The sequence below is a fragment of the Ursus arctos genome, unplaced genomic scaffold (assembly GCF_023065955.2).
Source record: "Ursus arctos isolate Adak ecotype North America unplaced genomic scaffold, UrsArc2.0 scaffold_24, whole genome shotgun sequence".
NCBI classification, from domain to species: domain Eukaryota; kingdom Metazoa; phylum Chordata; class Mammalia; order Carnivora; family Ursidae; genus Ursus; species Ursus arctos.
Window position 1 is genome coordinate 42,109,706 of NW_026622919.1, and position 24,790 is coordinate 42,134,495.

Sequence of the window (24,790 nt, forward strand, 5' to 3'; positions counted from 1 at the left end):
AGAGTTAAATTACTGTCCAGGATCTATAATCAAGAAAGTAGCTGATCTCCTGGTTCCACAATATACATTAGATGAAGGATGTGATGACTTTTTTGCCTAGCTTTGGACATACTGTCTCCAAAATCATATGGGATAGTTTGGCTGGTAAGGCTAGTTTTCAGGAAGCAGCAGAAGTCCAGATATAATCTGAATCAGCCATATAAATTTCTTCCCAGATTAATCTCTAATATGCCAAAGTCTCTTTGATGGAAATCAAGACACTCTCTTTTAGGAAGAAGTCTGGAAACTTCACTAAAATGAAATAAGGAACAGAAAGGCTATTTGTAAGAAAAGATGAAGAATGTGGGTTAAAAACAATTTTAAATGTTCATGTATTTAAAAGGCACAAAAGCAATTTGAAAAATGAAAACTAATTTTGGTTCAAAATAAAAACTAAGAGAGACAAAATTTTTCAAAGAAGTATTTTCTGGGACACCTGGCTGGCTCAGTTGTTATAGCATGCAACTCTTATTCTTGGGGTTGTGAGTTCAAGCCCCACATTGGGTGTAGAGATTACTTAAAAAAATAAAATCTTAAAAAAAAAATTTTTTTCTTTCAGTGACCACTGCAGATTTAGAAAATAATACCCTCCCTACCCTCACTTAAAGGTTATATTATCTAGCATTTAAGAAACTAGACTAAATGAACATGAAGAACTTTGTTATAATTCCATGTTTAGAGTTCTGCTATACCAGACTTTAAAACTAGAATACATCTCATGATTAAGTGAACCAATCATAAGGAAGTAAAGTTCCATAATAAGATTGGTTCATTAGGAAGACCATCCAAGAATTAATTTATTGACTATCAGAAACACTTTGTTATATGCATGCCAGAATTTGATAATTATTGAAGCTGGGTGATGGGCACATGGGAGTTCCTTGATACACTCTGTTTACTTTATATATGCTTGAAATTATCCATGATAGAAAGTTAAGGGAAAAAAAAAACATAAAGCAGCATGGACACAATAATTCTGGGAAAAAATAGGTGGTTAGAGTTTTTTACTTGCCCAACTCACAATGTGCTATATTTGAACGTAAACCTTCACCAGATACTCCCTCCCTCCCTCCTTCTTCAGATTTCTGGCTATAAGTGGTGCTCCACAAGCCCTTCTCCTGGCATGGGACATTTATATGAGGTCTCCAGATCCTTCGTAGTTCTACGTGTTCCCTCCACCACTAGTTTCTGATCACCAAAGAATGCACTAGATGCTACTAGAACAGAGAAGCTGAGAGGAAGCACAGTTTCGTGGTTAAGAAAACAGGCTCTAGTGTCAGACTGTCTGGATTATAATTCTGGTTCCATCACCTATTAGCTAGATGACCTGCCAGTTGTTTTGGCTGAAAGAGTATGCTCTTTTCAAGTGAATTTCTGATGAAGAGAGAGAAGCACCAAAGGTTATTTCCTCTATTTTAAATTCTTAAATGTTTTACAAACTATTTTACTCTAACAAGCCTACCAACTTTTCAAAATCAAAGACAATGTAACAAGTCCCAAGGTCTGTTCCCTCATCCAGTTGTGAAATCCATTTTTTAAAAGATTGTTATTTTTTTTAAAGCAATCTCTGCATCTAATGTGGGGCTTAAACTCACAACCCCGAGATCAAGAGTCAGCTCTTATTGACTGAATCAGCCAGGCGCCCCTCCATTTCTGATATGATCCATAACTGTACAAAATGTACAGCCAAGTATTTTAAGAAGCAGGTGAAAAAAGAAAGCCACGTTGTTCATACAACATGTTAGATATGCATCCAATTTTCAGTCCAGCTGACTAAGAATACTTGAATTCACCAACAGAAAGTAACCCAATGGGCCCAGTAAGACAAGAATTAATTTCTCCTTCTATGTCTCTTGGGGTCAGAAGGTACTTTTGTCCATTTTGGTAAACAGGTTATTCGATTTACTTAGTCATCTCTGTGCAAGAAAGGCCATGAACATGACCAATGGAATGCAGAAGACCAGAGCCAGGACTGGGCAGAGGGCAAGGGCTGCATGCCTAAGTATCTCTGCTGTGTTTATATCTAGCTTGTATTATCAACACAGCGCTCTCAGGAACCATCAATCTTAACAGGCAAAAGTCCCAAAGAGAAGAGTAACAAACCGTTAACAATGTTATCTACAGAAACAAAATCCCAGCAATGCTGCTTGAGATTGTTTTGTCCCCTGAGAGAGCACAAACAGAGGTTCCGCCTCGTGCACGCTGGCCAGTGCCCACCAGGATGACTGACAGGAGGGCCTCGCTGCGGCGAACACACGTCGTTAGCATAATAACATACTACATGTACTCTCCTAAGGTCAGGCCAAGAGTGCTAATTAAGTTAGATCATGTTTTCTTTCCTTCCTTCCTGTTAAGTAAAAAGGAACATTGCTAAGGGGCGCCTGGGTGGCTCAGTCAGTTAAGCGTCAAACTCTTGATTTTGGCTCAAGTCATGATCTCAGGGTCATGAGATCGAGCCCCAAGGCCCACGTTGGGCTCCATGCTGGATGTGAAGCTTGCTTCACATTCTCTCTCCCTCTCCCTTTGCCCCTCCCCACCAAAATATTACTAAGACATACATGAAAATAATTTATTTTGGCTTTGAATGAACTATTCCCTACCCCCACTCGGCTCATAGCCTTCAGTTCTCTACTGAAATGCTTTGCTCAGTTAGTCAAGAACAACGAAAAAGTTAGTTTAATCTTAACCAGATAGCTGAAGATTTCACCAAGAAGGATTACAGGCAGATCACAGGAATCAAGACCTCAGCTCTCTCAACATAAAGGTATTAGTAAATCAGCAAAAACAAAACTTTTATTGAGTAGTAGTAAAGAAGTACAGTTGAATGGGAAAAAAATTAACAAAGTGGTCCAGAATCCTCTTTAAGAGTAGGTATTTAGGGGTGCGCCTTGGTGGCACAGTTGGTTAAGCTTCTGACTCTTGGTTTCAGCTGGGGTCGTGACCTTGGGGTTGCGGGACTGAGCCCCACGTCAGCTCTGCGCTTGGCACAGAATCTGCTTGGGAGTTTCTCTCCCTCTCCCTCTGCCCTTCCTCCCTGCTCTCTTGAGCTCTCGAATTCTCTAATAAATAAATCTAAAACAAAAAAAGAGTAGGTATTTAGGTTCAAAGTAATAAAGACAGTAACTCACACTACACAGAACAGGATCTGCCTGACTTAATATTAATACGCATTTATTCTCTCCTAAATGGATATCACCACATACTGTAAACCCTGAGAGCTGTTTTTCTTTCTTTTTTGTAATGCGAGTGCCTGACTTAAGCTTTGATTGCCAAGGCACCCACTGCAAAGATGGCTATCTCAAAAAACACATTGCCAGCCATATGACTAGATAAAGAGCCAGGCCACCTCCCCGCCACTGAGGCCCCTTTGTTTTAGAGATCCTAGGTGATTTTGATAACTGATCATTTAGGCCACTTGCTTCTTCTCTTCCCACGCTTTAAGCTCCAGCTCTTATGTTTTAAAATCACCAATAAGCAGTGAACCTGTGAAACCCTAATCTTCCACCCTCAACTCCCTTTAAAGCAGAATTCCAGGGACGTGCATGCTGTCTACCTGCAACTTCAATGCGTGGCCCCAGGTGAGCTGTGTAATTTCCAGGTTCAGTAAGCAGTAAATCCTCATTTTTTCTAAGATTCCTGATGGTTATTGCTGAAGGGCATCTTGCAATCAGAATAAAAACCACAAGGGCTGGTCAAGCCACAACACTGGTTACTGACAGGCCAACAAAAACGACAAAAACCACACTATGAATCTATAAACTGAGTGACTGTTAGGGATGTAAAAACATCACAGACGCAAGCCAACAGATCCAGGCTCATCTAAACCGTAACTGTAGTCCTTTTCCTAAACACTAACATTTACAATAACAAACCCAAATTACAGGGACCAAATCAGACCAAAAACGAAACAGAAGCTACAGAGGTTCATCTAAAGCAATCTCTTTATGTTTTAAAATGTTAAAAATTGCAAATCCTTCCAATTCAAGACAAGTTATTCCTTTGGATTCATATCTTAACTACTGCCAATTTGCAGATGTAACTAAATCATGAGTTATCGTAATCTTTCTGTTAGGTTTGTTAAGGTTCCTACCCTTCTCCAATTGATCCCAATGTGTCTTTGTCTTAAAATAAAATTCATCATATAAGGAATCACCAATTAAAAAATATACTGCACTTTAATTCATAACAGTTAACTTAACAAGCACCCCACAACCACAGAACAACTGCAGAAATCACAGAAGGGGCACACCCAACTGAGATGAACAGAAATGCACTAGCAGTGCTTGTATCTGTTTACATAGAAACAGTGAGCGCCCGAGTTTCATGGCAGATCCCAGGGATGGTCAGCCAAAATCCACCAAGGATCACATCATGGGGAGATGGAAAGACTTAGAACAACAAATTAAATGGCTTCCAGGTTTTGGCCTGTGCTGCTGAATCACAGCATACTCAAGTCAAGTTCAAAACTCGGGACTCTGAGGGCTTCCGAGCGGAGGGGGGTGGGGGAATGGGCTGGGCTGGTGATGGGTAGTAAGGAGGGCACGTATTGCATGGTGCACTGGGCGTTATACGCAACTAATGACTCATGGAACTTTACATCAAAAACCAGGGATGTACTGTATGGTGACTAACATGATATAATTAAAAAAAAAGAAACAACAGAGATGATTAAAAAAAAAAAATGGTACTCCAAAAAGCAAACCTCTGGCAAACTGATCTTTTAAAGAAGAAGTGAACGCACCAATTTAAAATGGCACATTGAATTCGGGTTGAAAACTTATAAGAGAATACCACGTAGAGGACTTAGAGTACTGACCAATACATGTGAGACCACAAAGCCGAAAACAAACTCAGGTTAACAGACTCTTGTGAGACCGTAGTTTTCAAATATAAATGACCGATGTCCCATCTGCTCACCTCCAAACCTGCGCGCCCCTCCTCCTCCACCTCTCACCCCTGGAAATCCTAGGGCTCTGACAAACACAGTTGGGAAATCACTATCTAAACAGGCAACAGGCAAAGAGTTGCTAAGATCTCTATTTTCTTTTTCTTCTTTAGTAAGGAAATTTCTGGCTGATTCCTGGTTGGTGGTGGGATGAGTGCTGAAGTCTGGTTCCAAATGTTGGGGTATCTCTCACTGGATTCCCTACCTACTTCTTCTCAGTCTTCTGGCTAGTCTAGGAAGCTGGGGTTATTGCATTTTTCCTAGCCAGAACCCACCGGCTAAACGTCAGGAACACGGACTCTGGTAAAGGGCTGCTACAAAATACCACGACACACGTGCGGGTACCTGCTCGCTCGCCCAATACTCTACGGTGGTTGCCACTCTGGGTTTGAAACCCTAAAAATTAAAGCATAAACACACCTTAGGGGCACCTGGATGGCTCAGTCGGTTAAGTGTCTGCCTTAGGCCCAGGTCATGATCCCGGACTCCTAGGATCCAGCCCCACGTCAGGCTCCCTACTCAGCAGGCTCCCTACTCCCTCTGCCTTTCCCCTGTTCCTTTTCTCTCTCTCTCTCAAATAAATAAATAAATCTTAAAAAAACAAAAAACCCCTTAACAGGCTTTATCTACTATGAAAAGCTGTCTTTAAAAAGTATGGTCTCAAGGGGCGCCTGGGTGGCTCAGTCGTTAAGCATCTGCCGTCAGCTCAGGGCGTGATCCCAGCATTCTGGGATCGAGCCCCACATCAGGCTCCTCCGCTGGGAGCCTGCTTCTTCCTCTCCCACTCCCCCTGTTTGTGTTCCCTCTCTCGCTGGCTGTCTCTATCTCTGTCAAATAAATAAATAAAATCTTTAAAAATAAAATAAAATAAAATAAAATAAAATAAAATAAAATAAAATAAAATAAAATAAATAAAAAGTATGGTCTCAAAAATTTACAAGAATGTGGGGCACCTGGGTGCTCAGTCTGTTAAGCATCTGCCTTTAGCTCAGATCATGATCCCAGGGTCCTGGGATGGAGCTTGGCGTTGGGCTCCCTGCTCAGTGGGGAGCCTGCTTCTCCCTCTCCCTCTGCCCCTCCCCACTGCTCCTGTGCTCGCACAAGCTCTCTCTCAATCTGAAATAAATAAATACGATTTAAAAAAAAATTTGCAAGAATATACCCTATGCTGTTCATCGATGGTGATCTCTGGATGATAGGATTACTTTAAATTTTTATTTTCTTCATTTTGCTTATATATATGTATATATATATTTTACTTTTCTATAACTCATATATTACCTGTTAGCTTTTGGCTCAATTATAATAATTTCCTTATGACTTCTGCCTGGGTTTTGATTTGTCAGAACAGAACAGTTCTAAACGGTAACCAGAGCATTCCTCTGCTATTTGGACTTCACAGCTTCTAAGGAGACTCCAATAAATGCCTAAGGGTTCTTGCCAATGCCCTTCTCCCACTCGGAAGGTTCTGACTTTCTAGAGAGTTAGTGCAGTAGATGAAAATACACCAAATGCTATATAGCAAGCGTCCTGGCAAAGGGAACTCAGCCTTCTCACTGGTCAAGTGGTTCTGGTACAAAGAGGTCTAGTAGGGCCGGCAAGGTTTGGAATGAACGCCAGCACATACTGGTCTCAGAATCAGCTGTGGGTTCAGGCACAACGTGCTGGTCACAGGGATCATGGAGGCAAACTAGATCCTCAGATTTTCTGTAGAACAGTTTAGCTAAGGGACTAATAACTGAAAAACGCTCCACGCTGGGGCAGCTTAGGAGGCAGAGAGTAGCGCAGACTCCAGTCACCCTGAGTTAGTATTAGCAGACTAAGCTCACCTTTGTGGCCGTGATCTTCGCCCCATGAATTCTCCACTCTCCATTTCACAAACGTACCATCCTGATCGTCCTGCAAAAGAGTGGGTAACAATGTACAGTGTGAAACAGGTCCTCCTGCTGAGGCGTTGTATAACCGTAGCTCTTCTTCAGCCACTCAGAAGAAACAGCCATGATACACACCATCAGGGCCATATACTCCCTCCGGTAACTAAAGGGATACTCTAACAGAAGTGAGCTTTAACTCTCTTGGGAGTAAAGGTGCAATATACCTAACAAAACAACAAATACTATTTTCTCCTTTACATTATATTCTATACCAAAAATAAGCATATTAAATTGCTACTTGGCTGACAAAATGAAATATTAAATTACCAAAAGTGGTGAACACCATCTGAAGCCAGGGACCCTTGCTTTAAATCAGTCAGCATTCTCTGTAAAGGCTTCCCACTGTATTCATTTTAGAAATGACTCTAAGACCTGGCCAGAGTTTTAAAAACAAAACAAACACATTCTCATCACACTGCCTGATCTTAGTCTACGTAGTAGCACCGAGTAACGATACTCTCCAAACGTGCACTTTTACTGATTCAGTTACACAAATACTGAACTTAATACAACAGAGACTGAATGGCAAAGCAAAAGTAAAAAGACTATTTTCATAAAACAAAATCCAGACAGTTCTACTGTTCTTCTTGTATCTTCATGAATAAAATAAACTCAATTATAACCTTCTTAAGGGACAATGACACTTACGGTAATCTTCATTTATAACCCCTACTACAGTAACGCAGAGAGGAACAAGAGGAGGCTCCATCTGGGAAGACTTTTTTCTTTTACATTTACCCAGGGCATTTGCTGATGTCAAAACAACTCAAATCTCTGAGAAGAGACTTGGCTCCTAATGATTTCATCTGTCAACTCCCACTTGCATACAACTGCGGGAATCTCATCTACGTGGAATCTGACTAGAACTTCTCTTGGCAGTTTTCCTAGATCTCAGTAATTTCCAGTCTCAGAAACAGCCAACAATCAAACCAACAAGTTTCACACACCCTTATCTGTACTACCTCTTAATCTTGGAACCAGGTACCTTCAAAACCACAAAATTAAACTATACATCCTGGAGCTAGCCTATCAGATGTCTGTTTTGGTTTTCTACTCCCCCCTCATTGTAGTACATTTTTACTTTCCTTTTAAATATCACTGTTAGAATCTATACCACCCTAAGGTCAATTACTAATAATGAGTTTGCAAATGTTTCCTCTCCTTTACCAATGAATTCCTGCATGACCTAGACAGATCTGTTCTCTGTGTCATCTACAAATATGGAATAATACCTCCATCACAGGGATTCCAAGAAATCAGCAACCAAGGAAGAATATCCCAGAATAGAGCTACTAGCATTTATCTTTGCATAATCATTCAAATGCAGTGCAAATTAGTATGGTAGTCAAAAACTCAAACTGGAGGGAAGAGAGAGATTTCAATATAGGATTCCAGTTATGATAATATAAACTCTGCTTTATACTATTAGCATATAAAGTAGCTCCATTTCTCTGAGGAAAAAAAATGGCATGTTAATAACCCACACCAATCAGAGAATGGAAGTTCCAGAGAAAATGACACAGTATGTATTATTTTTATCTCTGAAAATGAGGAATATAACAAAGATGAAAAATGATTAAAAAAAAAAAAAACCAACGGAACCTCTCCTGGAAATTATAGGTTTTTCATTTATTTTTGTTTTTTAATAATTCTCTAAATAATTTAAAAGTTTAACTTAAGGAGCGTTTTTTATAAATCCTGCAATATAGCAGGTCCAAACATATAAATATAAACCACTTAGTATTTTATTCTAAGTATTTTAGTATTTTATTTACTTTAGTATTTTGTTCTTTTTTAAATAGTATTTTATGAAAAGTTCCTTCTAACTTTGCTTCTAATGTCAAGGTAGTTATTCTGTGACTTTCTTTCCAGTAATTAGGCTAGAAAAAGAACTTTTTTTTTTATGGTGGTAAAGAATTAAAGTAGTTTTAAGTCTTTTCTTCTATGATCCCTGAGCACAGGAGTGAAATATACACTCTACAGCCTAGAAATGGGGAAGCTTATTTGTGAAAGGTAAAATTTCAGTTACTGTTTCCAACAATGGGTTCTAGAAATAGTGATACTACGATTCAGAGTATTTCATAGGAAATTCGAAATACTTTATATCCAATTTCCTGAATAGCTCCGTATAAATCCAGTAACGGGCAATGAGTCCACAGATTACTGCTACGTTTTGCTGCCGAAGAATCTGAACGACCAATGAAAAGAAGGTAAGTCTGAAAACATATGTCATCAAGACAGGAACACTTTCAGGGACTATTTAAATTCCTTATACGTAGACGTTATCTTCTCCCCCAGGTTCTCTCGTTGACCTCTCTTCACATGAAGAACTTCCAAAGTCACAGAAAAGCTGTTATTCCTTACTCCCTTCTGACCCAAATTCTGCTCCTCATGGGAAGTTCTTATTTTATTACCTCTGAGCATGCAGCCAAGCCCCAAGTGATGTGAGTACAAAGTCTTGCTTGGAAGCTAACTTTTAACAGAAATCACACAAATGAAGCTCTGTTGGGTAACAGGCTACAGGAGAATGTAGGCCCATCTGTGCAAACACTGCAGTAAGCATGCTGAGGGTCATACCTTCTCTGAGACAGCAGTGAAGGTCATGGCGTGGGTCATAAGGGACTCGCCAAAAGTCAACCTCTCGGCTTTATTCATGTTCTTCAAGGAGACACCAAACACCAACTCATGATCATAGCTGTAGAAAGAAAGGTAGTACAGAATAAGGACAGTGTACTCAAGCGGGAAAACGCTTCTGGTTGTAAAGGAACATAAAAGAAACTGAAGAAGGTCCACAGTTCCAAATAAATGTGGGCTGGAGCTCTTCAGAGATTACGGTACACGTGCAGAATCTGGTGTCTCAATGGCATTCCATTCTCTACGTGCCACAAGCGTACTGAGGAAAATATGAAGTAATTAAACAAATTCCCCATCTCAAAGGCTGACAAGATGAGTTTGTAATGGTCAATTTGGCAAGAAAATCTTTAAAAAAATCTTTTGAAGTAACTTCTTTAAAAAATGGTCTCTTCTGGGGCGCCTGGGTGGCTCAGTCAGTTAAGCATTGACTCTTGATTTCGGCTCAGGTCATGATCTCAGGGCCATGAGATTGAGCCCTGCATGGCGCTGGTGCTCGGTGTGGAGCCTGCTTAAGATTCTCTCTCTCCCTCCGCCCTTCCCTACCCCTCCCTCTCAAAAAAAAAAAGTCTCTTCTGAGCTGAACCACCCAGTTCAGAACCACCCAGTATGTGAACTCATTTAGACCACTACTGATGGTGAAATTTAAATAAATAATGTCAAAAATATTGGAGAATATCAGGGCGCCTGGGTGGCTCAGTCGTTAAGCGTCTGCCTTCGGCTCAGGTCATGATCCCAGGGTCCTCCCTGCTCAGGGGGAAGCCTGCTTCTTCCTCTCCCACTCCCCCTGCTTGTGTTCCCTCTCTCACTGTCTCTCTCTCTCTGTCAAATAAATAAAATCTTAAAAAAAAAAATATTGGAGAACATTGTCAAAGTTAAAAAAAATCATGAATTCTTTTAGCAGATTTCTCTTCTCTGTTCTTAACTATTTACTCCTTATAAGTAACAATAAGAAACCGTAAAATTTAGGGCTTATTTTAATAGTCAAGGAATTTTGTATGATTTAGTTAGCAAATGAACCTTCCCTGCCATAAACAACCAGGAGGCATGCTTTAAAGTACACATGTGAATTAGTCCTAGTAGGCATAAAGACAAAATACATGAGGCGTCAAAGTAAGAGTAGTAGTTAAGAAGGATAAAATAGCAAATAAGAAGTGTGGAAAACCTTTCATTACATCTCAAATGTAATGAGCAGATTTATACAGTAACCAATTCTTTTTTTAAAGTGCTTTTCTTGTATAGGACGGCTTTTTAGGAACACGCAACAATTTCAACTTAAATATGAAGTTTGATCCTGACTTCCCAGGTTAGAGCACAAACGTTATGTGGAGTTTACGCTATGAGTCCTCGAACGCTACAAGATGGAAAGAGAGAGATCCACCCTCAGGTCAGCCTTAATTTTCAGGTGAACCTCAGCTGAGTCATTTCACACCAACAGCGCACTCCAACAGCAACAGCCCACGGGCGATTTTCTATTTTAACTTCTTGTACTCACACATTCATGTCACTGAGGCCTAGCTTGCCACTGAAGTGTTTTCCAACATCACAGCCAAACCACACAGCCTAGAGTTGGAGGAAAGAGGAAAAAAGAAAGTCAACATAAATCCTGTCTTCCTATTACACCAAACAAGTGGGGAGGAGGTTTTAGTATATGTGCTGCCGAAGCGAGCACTGGGGAGGAGGTTTTAACCCCACTGGGGAAGACACGGAAATGATACCAACCTCTCCATCTTTGATGGAGGCAGCGACCATCTTTTTCAAGAAGTCAATGGGCTGGTTGTTATACAGAGTTTTTCTCCCGCCAACCATATTGCTTAAGTAGTCCACTGTGTAAACTCTGTTGTACTTGTGCTGCGGCCGAGGGTCATTCACTAAACAAATCTATTGAGATTAAGAACGTGTTGATTAGAACATAAAACAAGGAACATCAAATAAGGCTTCACCTATCCTCTAAATTTATATGTGGCCATCACACTCATCACACCTCTGCCTGCAAGAAAAAAACATTACAAATACCTTGCTAAATAACAAAGAAACAAAAGGTGGCAAAGTCATGTGAAGAGGGCTTCTTGCATAGTCTACTTAGTGCAAGGGACACCCCATGGGAGTTGCATCTATTTGTTTTTCCTACTGGCAAGAACTGCCCCAAAACTAATTCTGAAGAATTGTATGCACTGCATAAGGAAAGATGGAGATCCCATCACTATCAGACTCCTGCTCTCAAGTTACAAGACAGGCTCAGCTCCTGGCAACACAGCAACCAAGCTGAGATTCCGCTCCTAAAACAAAGCCGCTTGCTTATAAGATGGTCAAAATGCCAAGGAAGTAAGAGGCTCTGGTCATCTTGCTAGACTGGTGGAGAAGACCCGAAGAGAGCAAGAAAAACTAGGATGCGACAGCGCTCCTTTCCATAAGAAAGTCCCCAGTGAGGCCCATGGTAAAGAGATGCTCTGAACTCATGGTGAAAACACCTAATCACCTTTTATTGTCTTGCACCTGAAATTGATTCGGGGCCCAAATCAGGGGAGCGTGTGTGAACTAAACTGACTGCTAGCCTATAGCTGGAAAAGTCCCCGAAGAGGAGCACTGAGGAAAGGTGACAGATCCTCAGACGACCAACTCTATCATTAGGTACATAAAATACCTCAGAGGAAAGGAGAACAAAGTTTGTTCAGTGTCCAGTTTGATGACTATGCACGTTAACCCAAGAATCTTAGACCCTTCCTTGTAGTCAACAGGTATTTGAAAGGAAGTAGCCAGTGGTTGCCAGTGCCAATCGCCAACCTTATTTTCCATATTGAAGAGTGGCTTGACATGTTCCCTGTAAAACTCCAACGGTGTTATGGGGCCAATCTTCTGATAATTTTTATCTTTGTCTCGATACTCCCAGGTGAATGTCTCTGGTGGATTACCCAAACAAATGCACACCACTCGGAATATCTGGAAGAAAGAAGGAGGACAAATGAGCAATGACTAGGGAAAAGTGTTATTTTTTACTTCTTTGTTTTCCTCAAGCTTGACAAACACTAGGAATCAGCAGCTAATTCAGGCCAGAAGTTTCACAGGAAATATAACATTGCTCCAAAAATTTGAAGGCTGATGTCCAGGATTTGATCAGTTGACTTGTGAGTTCATAAACACTCTGAACAATATTCTGAAATGTTAATATTTAGTACTTAATATTTGCCCTGCAAATTAAACTTCTCTAGCCAAGAAACCACTCACCACTGAGACCCAACAAGACCTGGGTTGCTGCTCTGCTGATTATATTTCAAATGACAAATAATGGCGCATATTATAAACGGATTTCCTTCCCTTTAGGCATCTAGGTTTTCCTTTGTGACAGGGGTCTCCACTCATAGAAAAGACAACTTTTCAGTTGGAGCTCGGATGATAATGCCTATTAGAAGTATTATTAGAACAAGAATAACTTCTAGGGGAAGGTATCATTTTTTGGGTTATAAGACCCTACCATAGCTTCTAATGATGTCACACCTTCAAGTTAGCATCGTTACAATTCAAGGATATATATTTTGTATTATTTTCATCTTAAAAAAAAACAAAAATAGAAGCATTGAGAAATACCTTTTATAAGGTCACAAAATGGAAAAACTTCCTCTGCTATATCAAATTTGCTCTATCTTTTAAAAATATAACATAAGCCTCTTCTTTCTCCACTCCACAGTACCCACTCTGACCCAATTTCATCTCTTATTACCTGCATTATTTGTATTACACATTTGTACACTCTGTAACATTCAAGAGAAATGGATCTTGTATTTACTTAGTGTGCCTCTTTCATGCTAGATACTACATATCTGTTGGGTTCTCTTAATTCTCATAACACTCACCCAAGGTATAATTCCCCCTCCCTTTTTTCCCCCCAAGAGATTGAGACAAATTAAGTAAGCTACTTAAGGTCACGTAGCCAATAAGTGCCAGAACCATGATCTGAACTAAGGCCATATGTTGTTTAAAAAAAAAAAAAAAAAGTATTGCTGTATGGGCCCAGGGTTTAAGAAAAGGGAACATTTACTGAATGTCTACTGTGTTGTACCAAAATCTTTGAATACCACCTCTCTGAATCTTCTCAGCAAAAGTAGATGTTATTCCTGTTTTACAGATAAGGAAACCAACATTCAAGTAAATAAATAACTCGACTGAAGTTAGAAAATTAATAAATGATAGAATTAGGATTTGAACTCAGATCTGATTTCAGCGCTGTTTCCATACCACCATGAATCAAGCATTTATCACTGTAACTTTCTGGGTTTCATATAACTTATCTCCTCCAAAAAGACCATAAACTTCTTCAGGCTAAGGACCAGGTCATGGCTACGTTGTCTCTCCCAGAGCACACAGCACTGTATCCGATCTAGATGTAACAGCTGACCTGAACACTGTTCCATTTTCCACATCATCAGAGGATGGATCATTTTAGAAGCACCAGTTTCTTCAAGTCATGTCCCTGGTCAAGATGCCATAATGCTTCCTTATTACCTCCTACAACAAATCTAAACTCCAGAACCTGATTATTCTCACTTTTTTACTAAGACATAACATATATTCAGTAAGTACGTAAAGTGTTTTAATCTGAAATATACATCTCTATTCAACTTTTCACATACATGCATACACACGTAACTACCACTTAGATTAATATACAGAACATTTCCGGGGCTCCAGAGGCTCCGTGGATCCTCTGTAATCAATAACCCACACCTCCCCCAAGGTAACTACCATTTTGATTTATAGAACCATTGATTAATTTTGTCTGTTCTTTAACTTCATGTAAATGGACTCGTACAGCATATTCTCTTTGGCTGTGTAGTATTCCCTGTGTGAAGAGATTACAGTTTATCTACTCTCCTGTTGATGAGCCATATGAGTTGTTTGCAGTTTGGGGTTATTATGAATAAAACTGCTAAGGACATTTTTATCTACATAGTTCTCAAAGGGGTTGAAGGAATTTACATACTCGCCAGTATGAGAAGAAAAAAAGTAAGAAATGAGCCTTTCCCAGTTTTTAAAGGCTCCCTGTAACTTCACCAAACCTTATTTCCCATCACAGACCCCATACTCCAGTCAGGCTTGTCTGTGTCTCTCTTTACTGTCCACTGAATGCATTCAGTTCACTATCACCTTCATAATTTTGCCGTCTCCTCTGTTCCTGAGATCCCAATCCTATTCCCATACTTTACAGCTCAGTGTAGGATACCCCTCCCCCAGAAACTTTTCACCAATTAATTATTCCAGCTCACACTAACTGTTCCCTTCTCTGAACACTTCTGGCATAAAAATTTAACATTTGATTCCATAGAGCCATTTATGTTTCTCTAAGGTCTCCTCCTCCAACAAGATTTAATCAGTAGGGACAGTACCTAGGTCTTAGACATATCCCAACAAGCCCTAGAAGAACCACATTAAAAACAGTTTTCTTAAATTGGAAGTTCTTCTCCAGTGACTGGTGTGAAATTTGAATTTAGGAGTTCAAACCGGGCTTCTGCTCTCTTTAAAAACTTTCTGATGGTTGAGGCTTTACTCACAGGTTTAGGCAATGTTTTCCTACACTCCAACATCCAGAACTTGGTGGTAGTTAAGTCAAACACACCAGCTCCAGTCCATTTCTGACAAACAGACCATGGATTCACACCTGCCACAAGCTGACTATACAAGTAAATCATCATTTATCGATTCCACTTATAACTAAGGACAGTTCTCTCTCTTTTTCCTCTAGTTAAGGGAAGAACAATGGCTCCCAAAGTAACACTGTTATTTTCTCATTTCACAGACTAGAAACGTATACTTCAGAAAATTCTCTATTGGGATGAAGTAAATCTCCAAACTTTGTCCTTCTAAATTTTAAGGTGTACTAAATATGTATAAGATTGGGGTAGCCAAACATACCTATGTTGCAGAGTCATTCTTGGAAGCAGTGGAGCTATTTTATTTTTAAAATAATGTCCTACTAATTCTATGGGCTCTTTCCATCCCTATGGTCTCAACCAAGGAAGAGGACATATCTCAGAGGATGGCCTGTGTCAGATCCCAAAGGTACCCTAAAAGCAGGCAAAAGGGAAAGCTCAGAGGATAAAACAAGCTACAGCCTATAAGAAACACCTCTCTTGGGGCGCCTGGGTGGCACAGCAGTTAAGCGTCTGCCTTCGGCTCAGGGCGTGATCCCGGCGTTATGGGATCGAGCCCCACATCGGGCCCCTATGCTATGGGCCTGCTTCTTCCTCTCCCACTCCCCCTGCTTGTGTTCCCTCTCTCGCTGGCTGTCTCTATCTCTGTCAAATAAATAAATAAAATCTTTAAAAAAAAAAAAAAAAGAAACACCTCTCTTTCCCCTCTTCTCCTTGGACCACCTACTCTGGAGAATTCTATTGTCCCTAAACTGACAGAACCTACATTCTCCCCTCACTTTAGCATCCTTTCCCTTCAGAAATATCTGCTCTTGCCTTTGTTCTAGAGAAATCACCAGATAATCTATGCCTCTCCCATCCCCATCTACCACTTTCACTCCGAAAGACCACTTAAGAAGCTTAGTTCTGGATACTCCTGAGCTATACTTGAGTGGCTGATTTCAGAAGCCAGAACTTTCTCCAGATTGACCTAGAGGGAAATTTATTAGATACCCCAGTCCCTATCTGACTTCCTCATTCATCAGGGAACACACACACAAGATCTCCTAATTCTCAGACTGCATTTGTATTTCATCATCAAAAACTGAAATTACTATGTTTTTACTTCTCTTCATCATCCCCACTGCATTCCAGGCCTCAAAAAGCCTTGGGACAGATTAGAACTTGACACCACAGTTCAAACTTATGCTCTGAACCAAAGCCAGAAAATGAAGAACAGGACTGCCTATGACAGTAGGCCAATAATTAAGGATAAAGAGCTTAATTCACAGGTTATTACAGAAGACAGAGCATGATTCTACTATCTTGACGGAAGCAGATTAACCAACAGAAGAGGTTATGCTTGCCTTTCATTTTGTTATGTTCTGTTTTCCAAGAGAGAATGTTCCTTTACTGGTATATACTACAAGGGCCTGAACAGTTGGCCCTTAAACCACCACTCCCTTAATGCTCTATCATTCTCAGGCTGGTTTCTAACACCAAAGAGGCAGGGCATCATATTAGCAACTGTAATTGGGCTACTCTAACCATGGATTAATTAGCTGTTTGGGACTCACATGGACTAGAGAATCATTTGTATTTGCTCAGCACCAAGGTCACAAATGGCAACCTTAGGAATCTGTCATCACGAGGAGGACACAGTCACTGGTAAGTATGCTCAAGACAATGACAATGAAAGTGTACATTTAGAATACGCTTAGATGAGGAAGGTTTTATAAACTTAAATCATGTGTATTTTTTTAAGTTTTTATCTTAACTCCAGTTAGCATAGTGTTATATTAGTTTCAGGTGTACAATATAGTGATTCAGCACTTCCATACGTTCTTCTGCGCGCATCATGACAAGCGCAGTCCTTAATCCCCGTCACCTGTTTCACCCATCCCCCTCCCCTCTGGTAACCATCACATTGTTAAATGATGTGTACTACCAACTAGTATTTGTCACGTGTGTATGGCCATAGATCAGTGAGACCATTTTGCTCAATTCTCAATCAACCAAGGGTAGTTTATCCAGCTCTGCCAGGCAGTGGCCAAAAAAGGGAAAGGCGAGGGCCAGGCCTAGTGAGGATTAAGACAACTAGGTGAATTTCTGTTTACTTTTAAACACATTTTAAATATAAATATAAATGTTTTACACTATAATTTACATAGTACCTTATTGTCCATTTGGCTCTATCTAAAGAAAAAATGTTAAATCATTTCCTCCTTCTCCCCAAAAATGCATTAGTGGAAATTCATTTTTACTATCTAAATATATTCTATGGTGAATCCTTTTGCAAGACAAATGCTTACTCATGCATGTTTTATAAATATGAATTTTTATTAAAGATGCCTATAAGGCGTGAATGAGGATAAGAATGACATCTCTTTCTCTTGAATTTTAGTAAAACTATAATTTCAGACATGTTCTTTGTTTTATATTGTTTACCATGATTATAAATTATTCAAAGTCATTCACATTTAGGTCAGTGTGTTAACACTCTGGAAAGAATATTTGGTTCCAAGCCAACTAATGATAGTTAAATGAGCTCGAACTTGAAAAAAAATGTCCAAAGTACAATCTCCAGAGTCCCTGACACTATATCTGCTTGATAAGAGGCCCTGCTGTTCTAAAATAGCTGGCCTCTCTCTGCTCTCAAAGGTACAAAGCTGATGAGCTTTGGGCAGCAGCCAAGTCTGCTCTCCGGTGGTCAGCCTGAGAGTGTCACCTGCTTCTCACAAGGTGCACTTGGCGTTCAGGACACAAGGAAGATACCAGACATTGAACACAAGTCATTACACACAACTGAATAAAGTAAGACTATAACCATATTCCTCAGAATATAAGCCCATGTGAAAAACCACAACTGGTCCATTTAGGGAAATATATTTGCGATTTGAATTGAAATTACCCTCTCCCCATCCTGGCACTCCTCTCTCTCCTTTATTTTTCTCCATAGTACTTACCTTCTGGCATATTATACTTTTTATATATTTTATTCATCTCTCTATATTAGAAAGTAACCTATATGCAGGCAGGGAATCCTGTCTGTATTGTTCACTGCTAAATCCCTAATGCCTAGTGAGACAGTACCAGGTACATGTGTTAAAGAAATATTTACTGGATGAGATGACTCATAACTGTGATTTTAGATTAAGCTTAGTATCGGAACCAACCTGATAAAAAGGTGTTAAAACAGGGCCAAGGGAGTGGATTCAGGGAATATGGGCTTTCCAAAATGCTAGAAAGCTGAAGGCAGAGAGATGTGTCGGTGACACCTGGGAACAGATTCTGCTTTTCTCTAACTTCCCAACACAATAATGAGGTGACCCTGCTGATTCTGAATACAGTTTAAAAAACAATGATATCAACAACAAAAAACCCAGGAGAATCCAATGTTTGCAATTATTCCCTTAAATACAGATTGTTAGAGAATGTTGTCTTAAAATTGTGACATGAGCCAAATATAAGAGGGGAGTGGTATGCCAAAAGTTGATCTTGGTGAAGGATTCACTGAGCTCCTTCCTTTGCACGCTTCGGGGAGTAAAGGAAGCTCTGCTGCCTCTTGTGGCCAGCTGGCTTCTATGGTTTCATATCCTTGGCTAATTAAAATTACTGGGAGTTTAAACCAATCTCACAATGCGGATATGTGCAGCTGGGGTCAGAAAGGCCCCAGTCGTATTTGCAGTTTATATCTGTTTTGTATTTATTGCCTATATTATTACCTATTATATGGCCTATAAGTACAGAATGTAAATTATAAAGAAGGGTTATGTCTCTCAAGTCTAATCCTGTGAAAAAAGGTCCATTTGAGTTGGTCTCTAAAAATATTGTATCCAATCAGAGAGATCTGTTCATTTTCAATGATTTGCTGAAGTCTAACATGGTGAATAATAAAATCAATAAATGGAATGAAAAAAGAAAAAAGGACACAGAAAGCGTCAAGCATGGAACATGGAACGTGTGGATCTCAATTTAAAGACAACTGATGTGGCACTGAGTCAATTCCCATACCCCTGGCTCAATGGGAGACAGACATCAAGTGGGAGGAGGAAGGGAGGATGCAATGGTTGAGCGTCAGTCACAAATCCTTACAAGGCTCAGAGCTTAAAGCATTCTACGGGTAGACATGGAATGGGGGAAACCATAGTATTGAGAAAGGTTAGAATGGAAAGGTGGTTCAAAGATAACAACCTAACCACTTGTAATGGAGCAAAACTGGCAGAGCTACAAGATTTCAGTGCTTAGAACCACTACAGAAGTGACAAAATCTTGGAATCTTCATTTGTATTTACAACACTGGGTTGTTGAAAGAGTGTACAATAAAGTCTAAAGCATTATAGAGATATTCGTTGCTTTCATTGTTATAAAAATGCAAAGCTACAGTGCCCTTAAGAAATCATCTGCTCCAACTTACTGATCAAGGAGTTAGGCTCAAAGGTAAAATGACCTATGATCACAGAGTACAAAGGCCACAAGGACACAAAAGTGCTAACAGAAAACAGCTGAACTTTGAAGAAAGTTCAGTGTGGTGGGTAAATAAGCTAGTTACAAGGGAAGGAGTAGGGACCTTGATGACTGCTGATATGCAGAGAGAAGAGAAGACAGCTCTCTACTGCTTCCTAGTGGGGAATGGAAGAAAGGCAACGATCTGTTAAAAAAAAAAAAAAAAAAATTCAAGGGGCGCCTGGGTGGCGAAGTCGGTTAAGTGCCCATCTCTTGGTTTCAGCTCAGGTCCTGATCTCAGGATCCTGGGATCAAGCCCCGCATCGGGCTCTGCCTGCTTGAGACTCTCTCTCCCTCTCCCTCTGCTCCTCCCAGACCCCCTCCCTTTCTCTAAAATAAATAAATTTAAAAAATAATAAAAACCACCTGTGCCTGCAAAAGCAGGCAGAGGAAATACTTTCTGGAGGCATTAAATATATTTTCAGGCAGGGAAAGACATTAAGACATTAAAAAGTATACTTAAAAGGTATGTGCCCTTCTGCGATGTTAAATGAGCTCATAAAGAGAGCTGATAACTGTCAAATGATGATTTCGAGGCTACTTCTAGAGTGGTGTTTGAATCAAAGAAATAGTTAGAAATGCAGACTTTCTAGCTCTACCCGGACCTGAATCAATCTGCATTTTAATAAGCTCTCTAGGGAACTGGTGAGCACATTACAGTTTGAGAGCACTACTTTAAACCACATCTATTCTTTCCCTCCTCCAAAACCTTATTATTTCTCATTTGCATTTGCTAGCCCTTTCCACACACTGGTTCCCTCACACTGCCCTACTGCCAAAAGACCTTCTCTCATACCTGCAAGCCCCCCACCTCAAGGTACCATGACATCACCTGATGTCCCCTCCACCTCGGCCAAGTCCTGAGAGCCTCATTTCGGAAATATATTCCAAAACGGATTTATTTCTCTCCATCCTCACCCTCACCAACCTGGTCCCAATCACTATAACCTCTCATTTTCATGACCAGAAGAGCCTCCTACCTAGTCTCCCTACTTTCTCTCTTTGTTTTACTATCCATTCTCAAAACACTCAGTGGGATTTTTTTTTTTTTTTAACTGCCATGGTTACCTCACTGAGAATAAAATACAAACTCATTACCCTGGCTTGCAGGCTACATGTAAGCCAGTTCTCCTTTCCTCTATGAGACCCATTCCAACCATTCTCACCTTCTTTCCAAGCTCAAGCCACACTGCCTTCCTTTTTTCCTCAAAAATACCAAGCTCTCTCCCATCTTATGGCTTTTGCACTCACGGTCCCCTCTGTCTGGTATGCTCTGTATCCACATCTCTGCATGGCTGGTCTTCCTGTTACTCATGTCTCAGCTCAAATTTGACCTCAGAAAGGCCTTTCATGACCCCCTTATCAATCACTGTATTATTTGTTCGTCAAAGTACACATCACATTAGTTTCTTGTTCATTTACTGTGTATTGTCTGTCTCCCTCCACTAGTATATAAAGCCCATGAGAGCAGGGACCATGTCTGTCTTGGACATCACTGTACTCCTAGCACTTAAAAATGCCTACTATTTAATAGGTACCCCATTAACACTTATGAAATTAATGACTATCAACTTTTTTCCTTCTCTTCACTGCCAAGCTTCTTGAAACTGCCTTGCTTTTCTTGCCATGGTCTGACTCCTCTCCATCTTGCAACTTCCCTTCTCCTTTCTACTGACACTATTCTACACACCCCTATCCAGGAAATCAGCAGCCTTTTCTCCATCCTCATATTCTCTGACCAGTCTGCAACATCTGACACTGATGACCAGTGCCTATGTCACAGCATAGTTCTGGCACTCACTTTTATGGAAATGGATATTTTCCAGAATTCTTTACTCAGATCTGTTCTATCCCCCTGCAGAGAGCAAGATGGAGTCATTCATGTCAAGTAGTGACATAAGCAGCCAAGGGTGTTGCAGCTCAGAACGGATATTGCCCAAACCAGCCCAGGCTGACACACAGAACTGATAGCAGAATCAGAGGAAGCCTGCAAAAGGCCCACGACTGATTAACTCTAAAAATGGAGGATTTTTGCAGCAAACTGTCAGACCCTCCAGACGCTGACCCTTCCACATCTGACCAAATCAAAAAGGCAACTGCCACCAAGTCTCTGCCTCTTTTATCTCTGAACGTAACAGATTCTCCACTGCTTGAACATAAGGTGACCCTGACCAGGCCAAGGCCTCATCTCAACTGTGTGCCCATGGACTGACTTCGCATTTGTTGACTCCTTACGCTTGTTGTATCTTGCTTGCTGTGTTACTCTGCATTGTGCTTTGCCTTGTGTGATGTGTGTGAAGCCAAATTAAACATGCAGTGAAATGTCATTGAATTTGGAATTTTGAACCTGCTTTACAATTATTTTAATCTTGCTTTATGACTGAATAAAGTTGACATTGTGGAAAGACACAACTCGTGTGTTTTCATAACATGCTCACAACACCTTCTATTCTCCCTCAGGGATTTAAATCATCCCAAGGCTTCGGCCATTTGTACTATCATCACTATCAATTTTCTAGATCATTCCCTTTCCTGAGCTCCAGAATTGTTTCCATTGTTTCCAATCCATTTCCAACTAGACGGTGCCTTGGGACTAAGCACTTTGAAGCCAATGTTTCTCCTCTTCACAGCATCTCTGAAAATAGTTTCTCTGACTTGTATGAACCACAGCAGCATTCCCCCAGCTACCAGACTCAAAACCTTAACCTTATTCTTTTTAAAAAAATTAATTTGAAAAAAATTTTTTAATTTGAATATAGTCGACACACAATGTTACATTAGTTTCAGATGTACGACATAGTGATTCAACATCTCTATACGTTAGGCTATTATGCTCATCGCAAGTGTAGCCACCACCTGTCACCACACAACATTGTTATAATACCATTGACTATATTCCCTACGCTGTACTTTTTATTCCCATGACTTATTCACTCCATAACTGGACACCTGTACTTCCCACTCCCCTTCACCCATATTGCCCATCCCCCTCACCCCTCGCTCTGGTGAATATTAGTTTGTTGCCTGTATTTATAGATCTGATTCTCTTTCTTGTTTGTGGTTATTCATTTCCTTAACATTATTTTTAATGATGAATTCTTGGCAGATAAACTGCCAAGTCATACAGAGTTTTCCTCTACGAGCTCTCTCAATTTCTCCCCTCTTCTCCATTTCTATTGTCACTACCCTTGGTCAGGCCTAATCAGTTCCACCTGAACTGCTACAATTTCATAACTGGTCTCCCTAACTCTCCTTCTTCCAGCTTCACCTAATTAAATTAATCTCCTAAAATGCAGCTTTATTTCACATTACTCCTCCAAAATCTTCCTAACTGCTCATTTCCTACTAAATTCAACTCTCGTCCTAATATTCAGAACTCTCACAATGTGATGTCTAACTCTTTTTTTTTTTTAAAAGATTTTATTTATTTATGTGACAGAGAGACAGCCAGCGAGAGAGGGAACACAAGCAGGGGGAGTGGGAGAGGAAGAAGCAGGCTCCCAGCGGAGGAGCCCGATGTGGGACTCGATCCCGGAACGCCGGGATCACGCCCTGAGCCAAAGGCAGACGCTTAACGACTGCGCTACCCAGGCACCCCCTGATGTCTAATTCTTACTTTCCACATTATTCTACCATCAAACTTCAGTGTGCCTCAGGATCACTAATTTAATGCAGCTTACAGGGCCCATCCTCAGGGATTCAGATTCAGTATATCTGCAGTGGACCCAGAAATTTCCATTTTTTTGGACAAGCTTCTGATGATTCTAATGCAGATAGACTTCAGATTACTTTTTGAGAAATATCAGTCTAGCTCCACTCTGACACTCTAGGCAAATCAGCCTACTCACTGCTCACCAAATCTGCCTTGAGCATATCTAGAATGCTTTTCACTCCAAACTCACTTCATTCAAAGAGCATCTCAAATGCAACTTTCTCTAGGAAGCCTTTCTTGATCCCCCAAGTAAGATGTACCAATTCCATCTTTGGAGTTAGATATGCTTGCGTATCTCTGAAGACATTTACTTTACTTCACTTTATATTACTTACTTTATTCCCCTACTAAATGTAAGTTACTTAACATGTATTATCTGCAACTCCTCCCATATAACAGGCTCTGAGGAATATCTGAGTGAATGCTGTGAGGTCCAGAATGTCTCACATACCAGTATGCCTCCCGGGGGCTACCATCAAAATAGAACCTTGGGCTGGCTGGACGCAAGTCTGACTCAGCAAGCAATGTGAACATTCTTTCAAGTCAGCAGTTGGGAGGATAAAAGTTTTTCATCTACTTTAAGAAGAAGAAAACATGTTCCCAGCCTATGATAGAAGAAATGCAGGTTTATTTTCACAAAAATTCTGATCCTCAACGGGCTAAAAAAGAAACATGTGACTTCAGATCCAATGAAGACATTTAGATGATAGTTCACAAAGTTAAGGAATAAAGGTCTTCATTACACTTGGTTTTCATGACAGATGATGTAAAATGTATTTAGCGTTGTAAGCAAACTGATACACAATTTATCTCCATTTTCACTAAGGATTTTATATTGTTTGGAGATGTGAAGTTTTCACTTCTGAAGGAATTCAATCAACTAACTTTCAGCTCCAGAATACTTAAAAGAGACTGCCTGAATTTAAATATTTAGTTCATATTACTTCAGAATTTTAACTATTAAAGAGAGTCTTTGGTTTAAGTACTTATTGAGGGAGGAGTTAAGATGGCGGAGGAGTAGGGGACCCCTTTTTCAGCCGGTCCCCCGAGTCGAGCTGGATAGGTACCAGACCAGCCTAAACAACCACGGAACCAGCCTGAGACGCAGGAAGACGCATCTGGATCTCTACAGATGAACATCTCCAGCGCTGAGTATTGAGGTACGAAGCGGGGAGCCATGAAACTGTGCACGGATATCGGAAGATAAACGGAAGGGGGAGGGAGCCGCCGCATTTGGGCGCCGGGAAGCGGCAGCCACCTGCACGGGGGAGCGGGCGGGCTCGCGGAAGGCACCCGCAAAACAGCAAACTGAGACCGTGAGCCGGGTGCGCGCGCCACCAGGCATCTCGCGGATCACCGGAATCCCGGTGCGCTCACGGGATCCAGACTGAGACCGGGA

The 24,790-nt window shown here is 40.5% G+C and overlaps 1 protein-coding gene across 2 annotated transcripts in view; it reads right to left on the reverse strand.

Annotated features, from left to right (window-relative positions):
• The window catches only part of BLMH (bleomycin hydrolase), a 53,380-nt gene that overhangs the window by 10,078 nt on the left and 18,512 nt on the right, over positions 1-24,790 (reverse strand). For both annotated transcript variants that reach the window (XM_026517784.4, XM_057318136.1), the window contains exons 7-11: positions 12,334-12,489; positions 11,272-11,430; positions 11,045-11,112; positions 9,496-9,613; positions 6,814-6,883 (exon numbers count right to left, since the gene is read on the reverse strand). In XM_026517784.4, the coding sequence (XP_026373569.1) occupies positions 6,814-6,883; positions 9,496-9,613; positions 11,045-11,112; positions 11,272-11,430; positions 12,334-12,489 (571 nt within the window). The remainder of the gene's footprint in view (positions 1-6,813; positions 6,884-9,495; positions 9,614-11,044; positions 11,113-11,271; positions 11,431-12,333; positions 12,490-24,790) is intronic.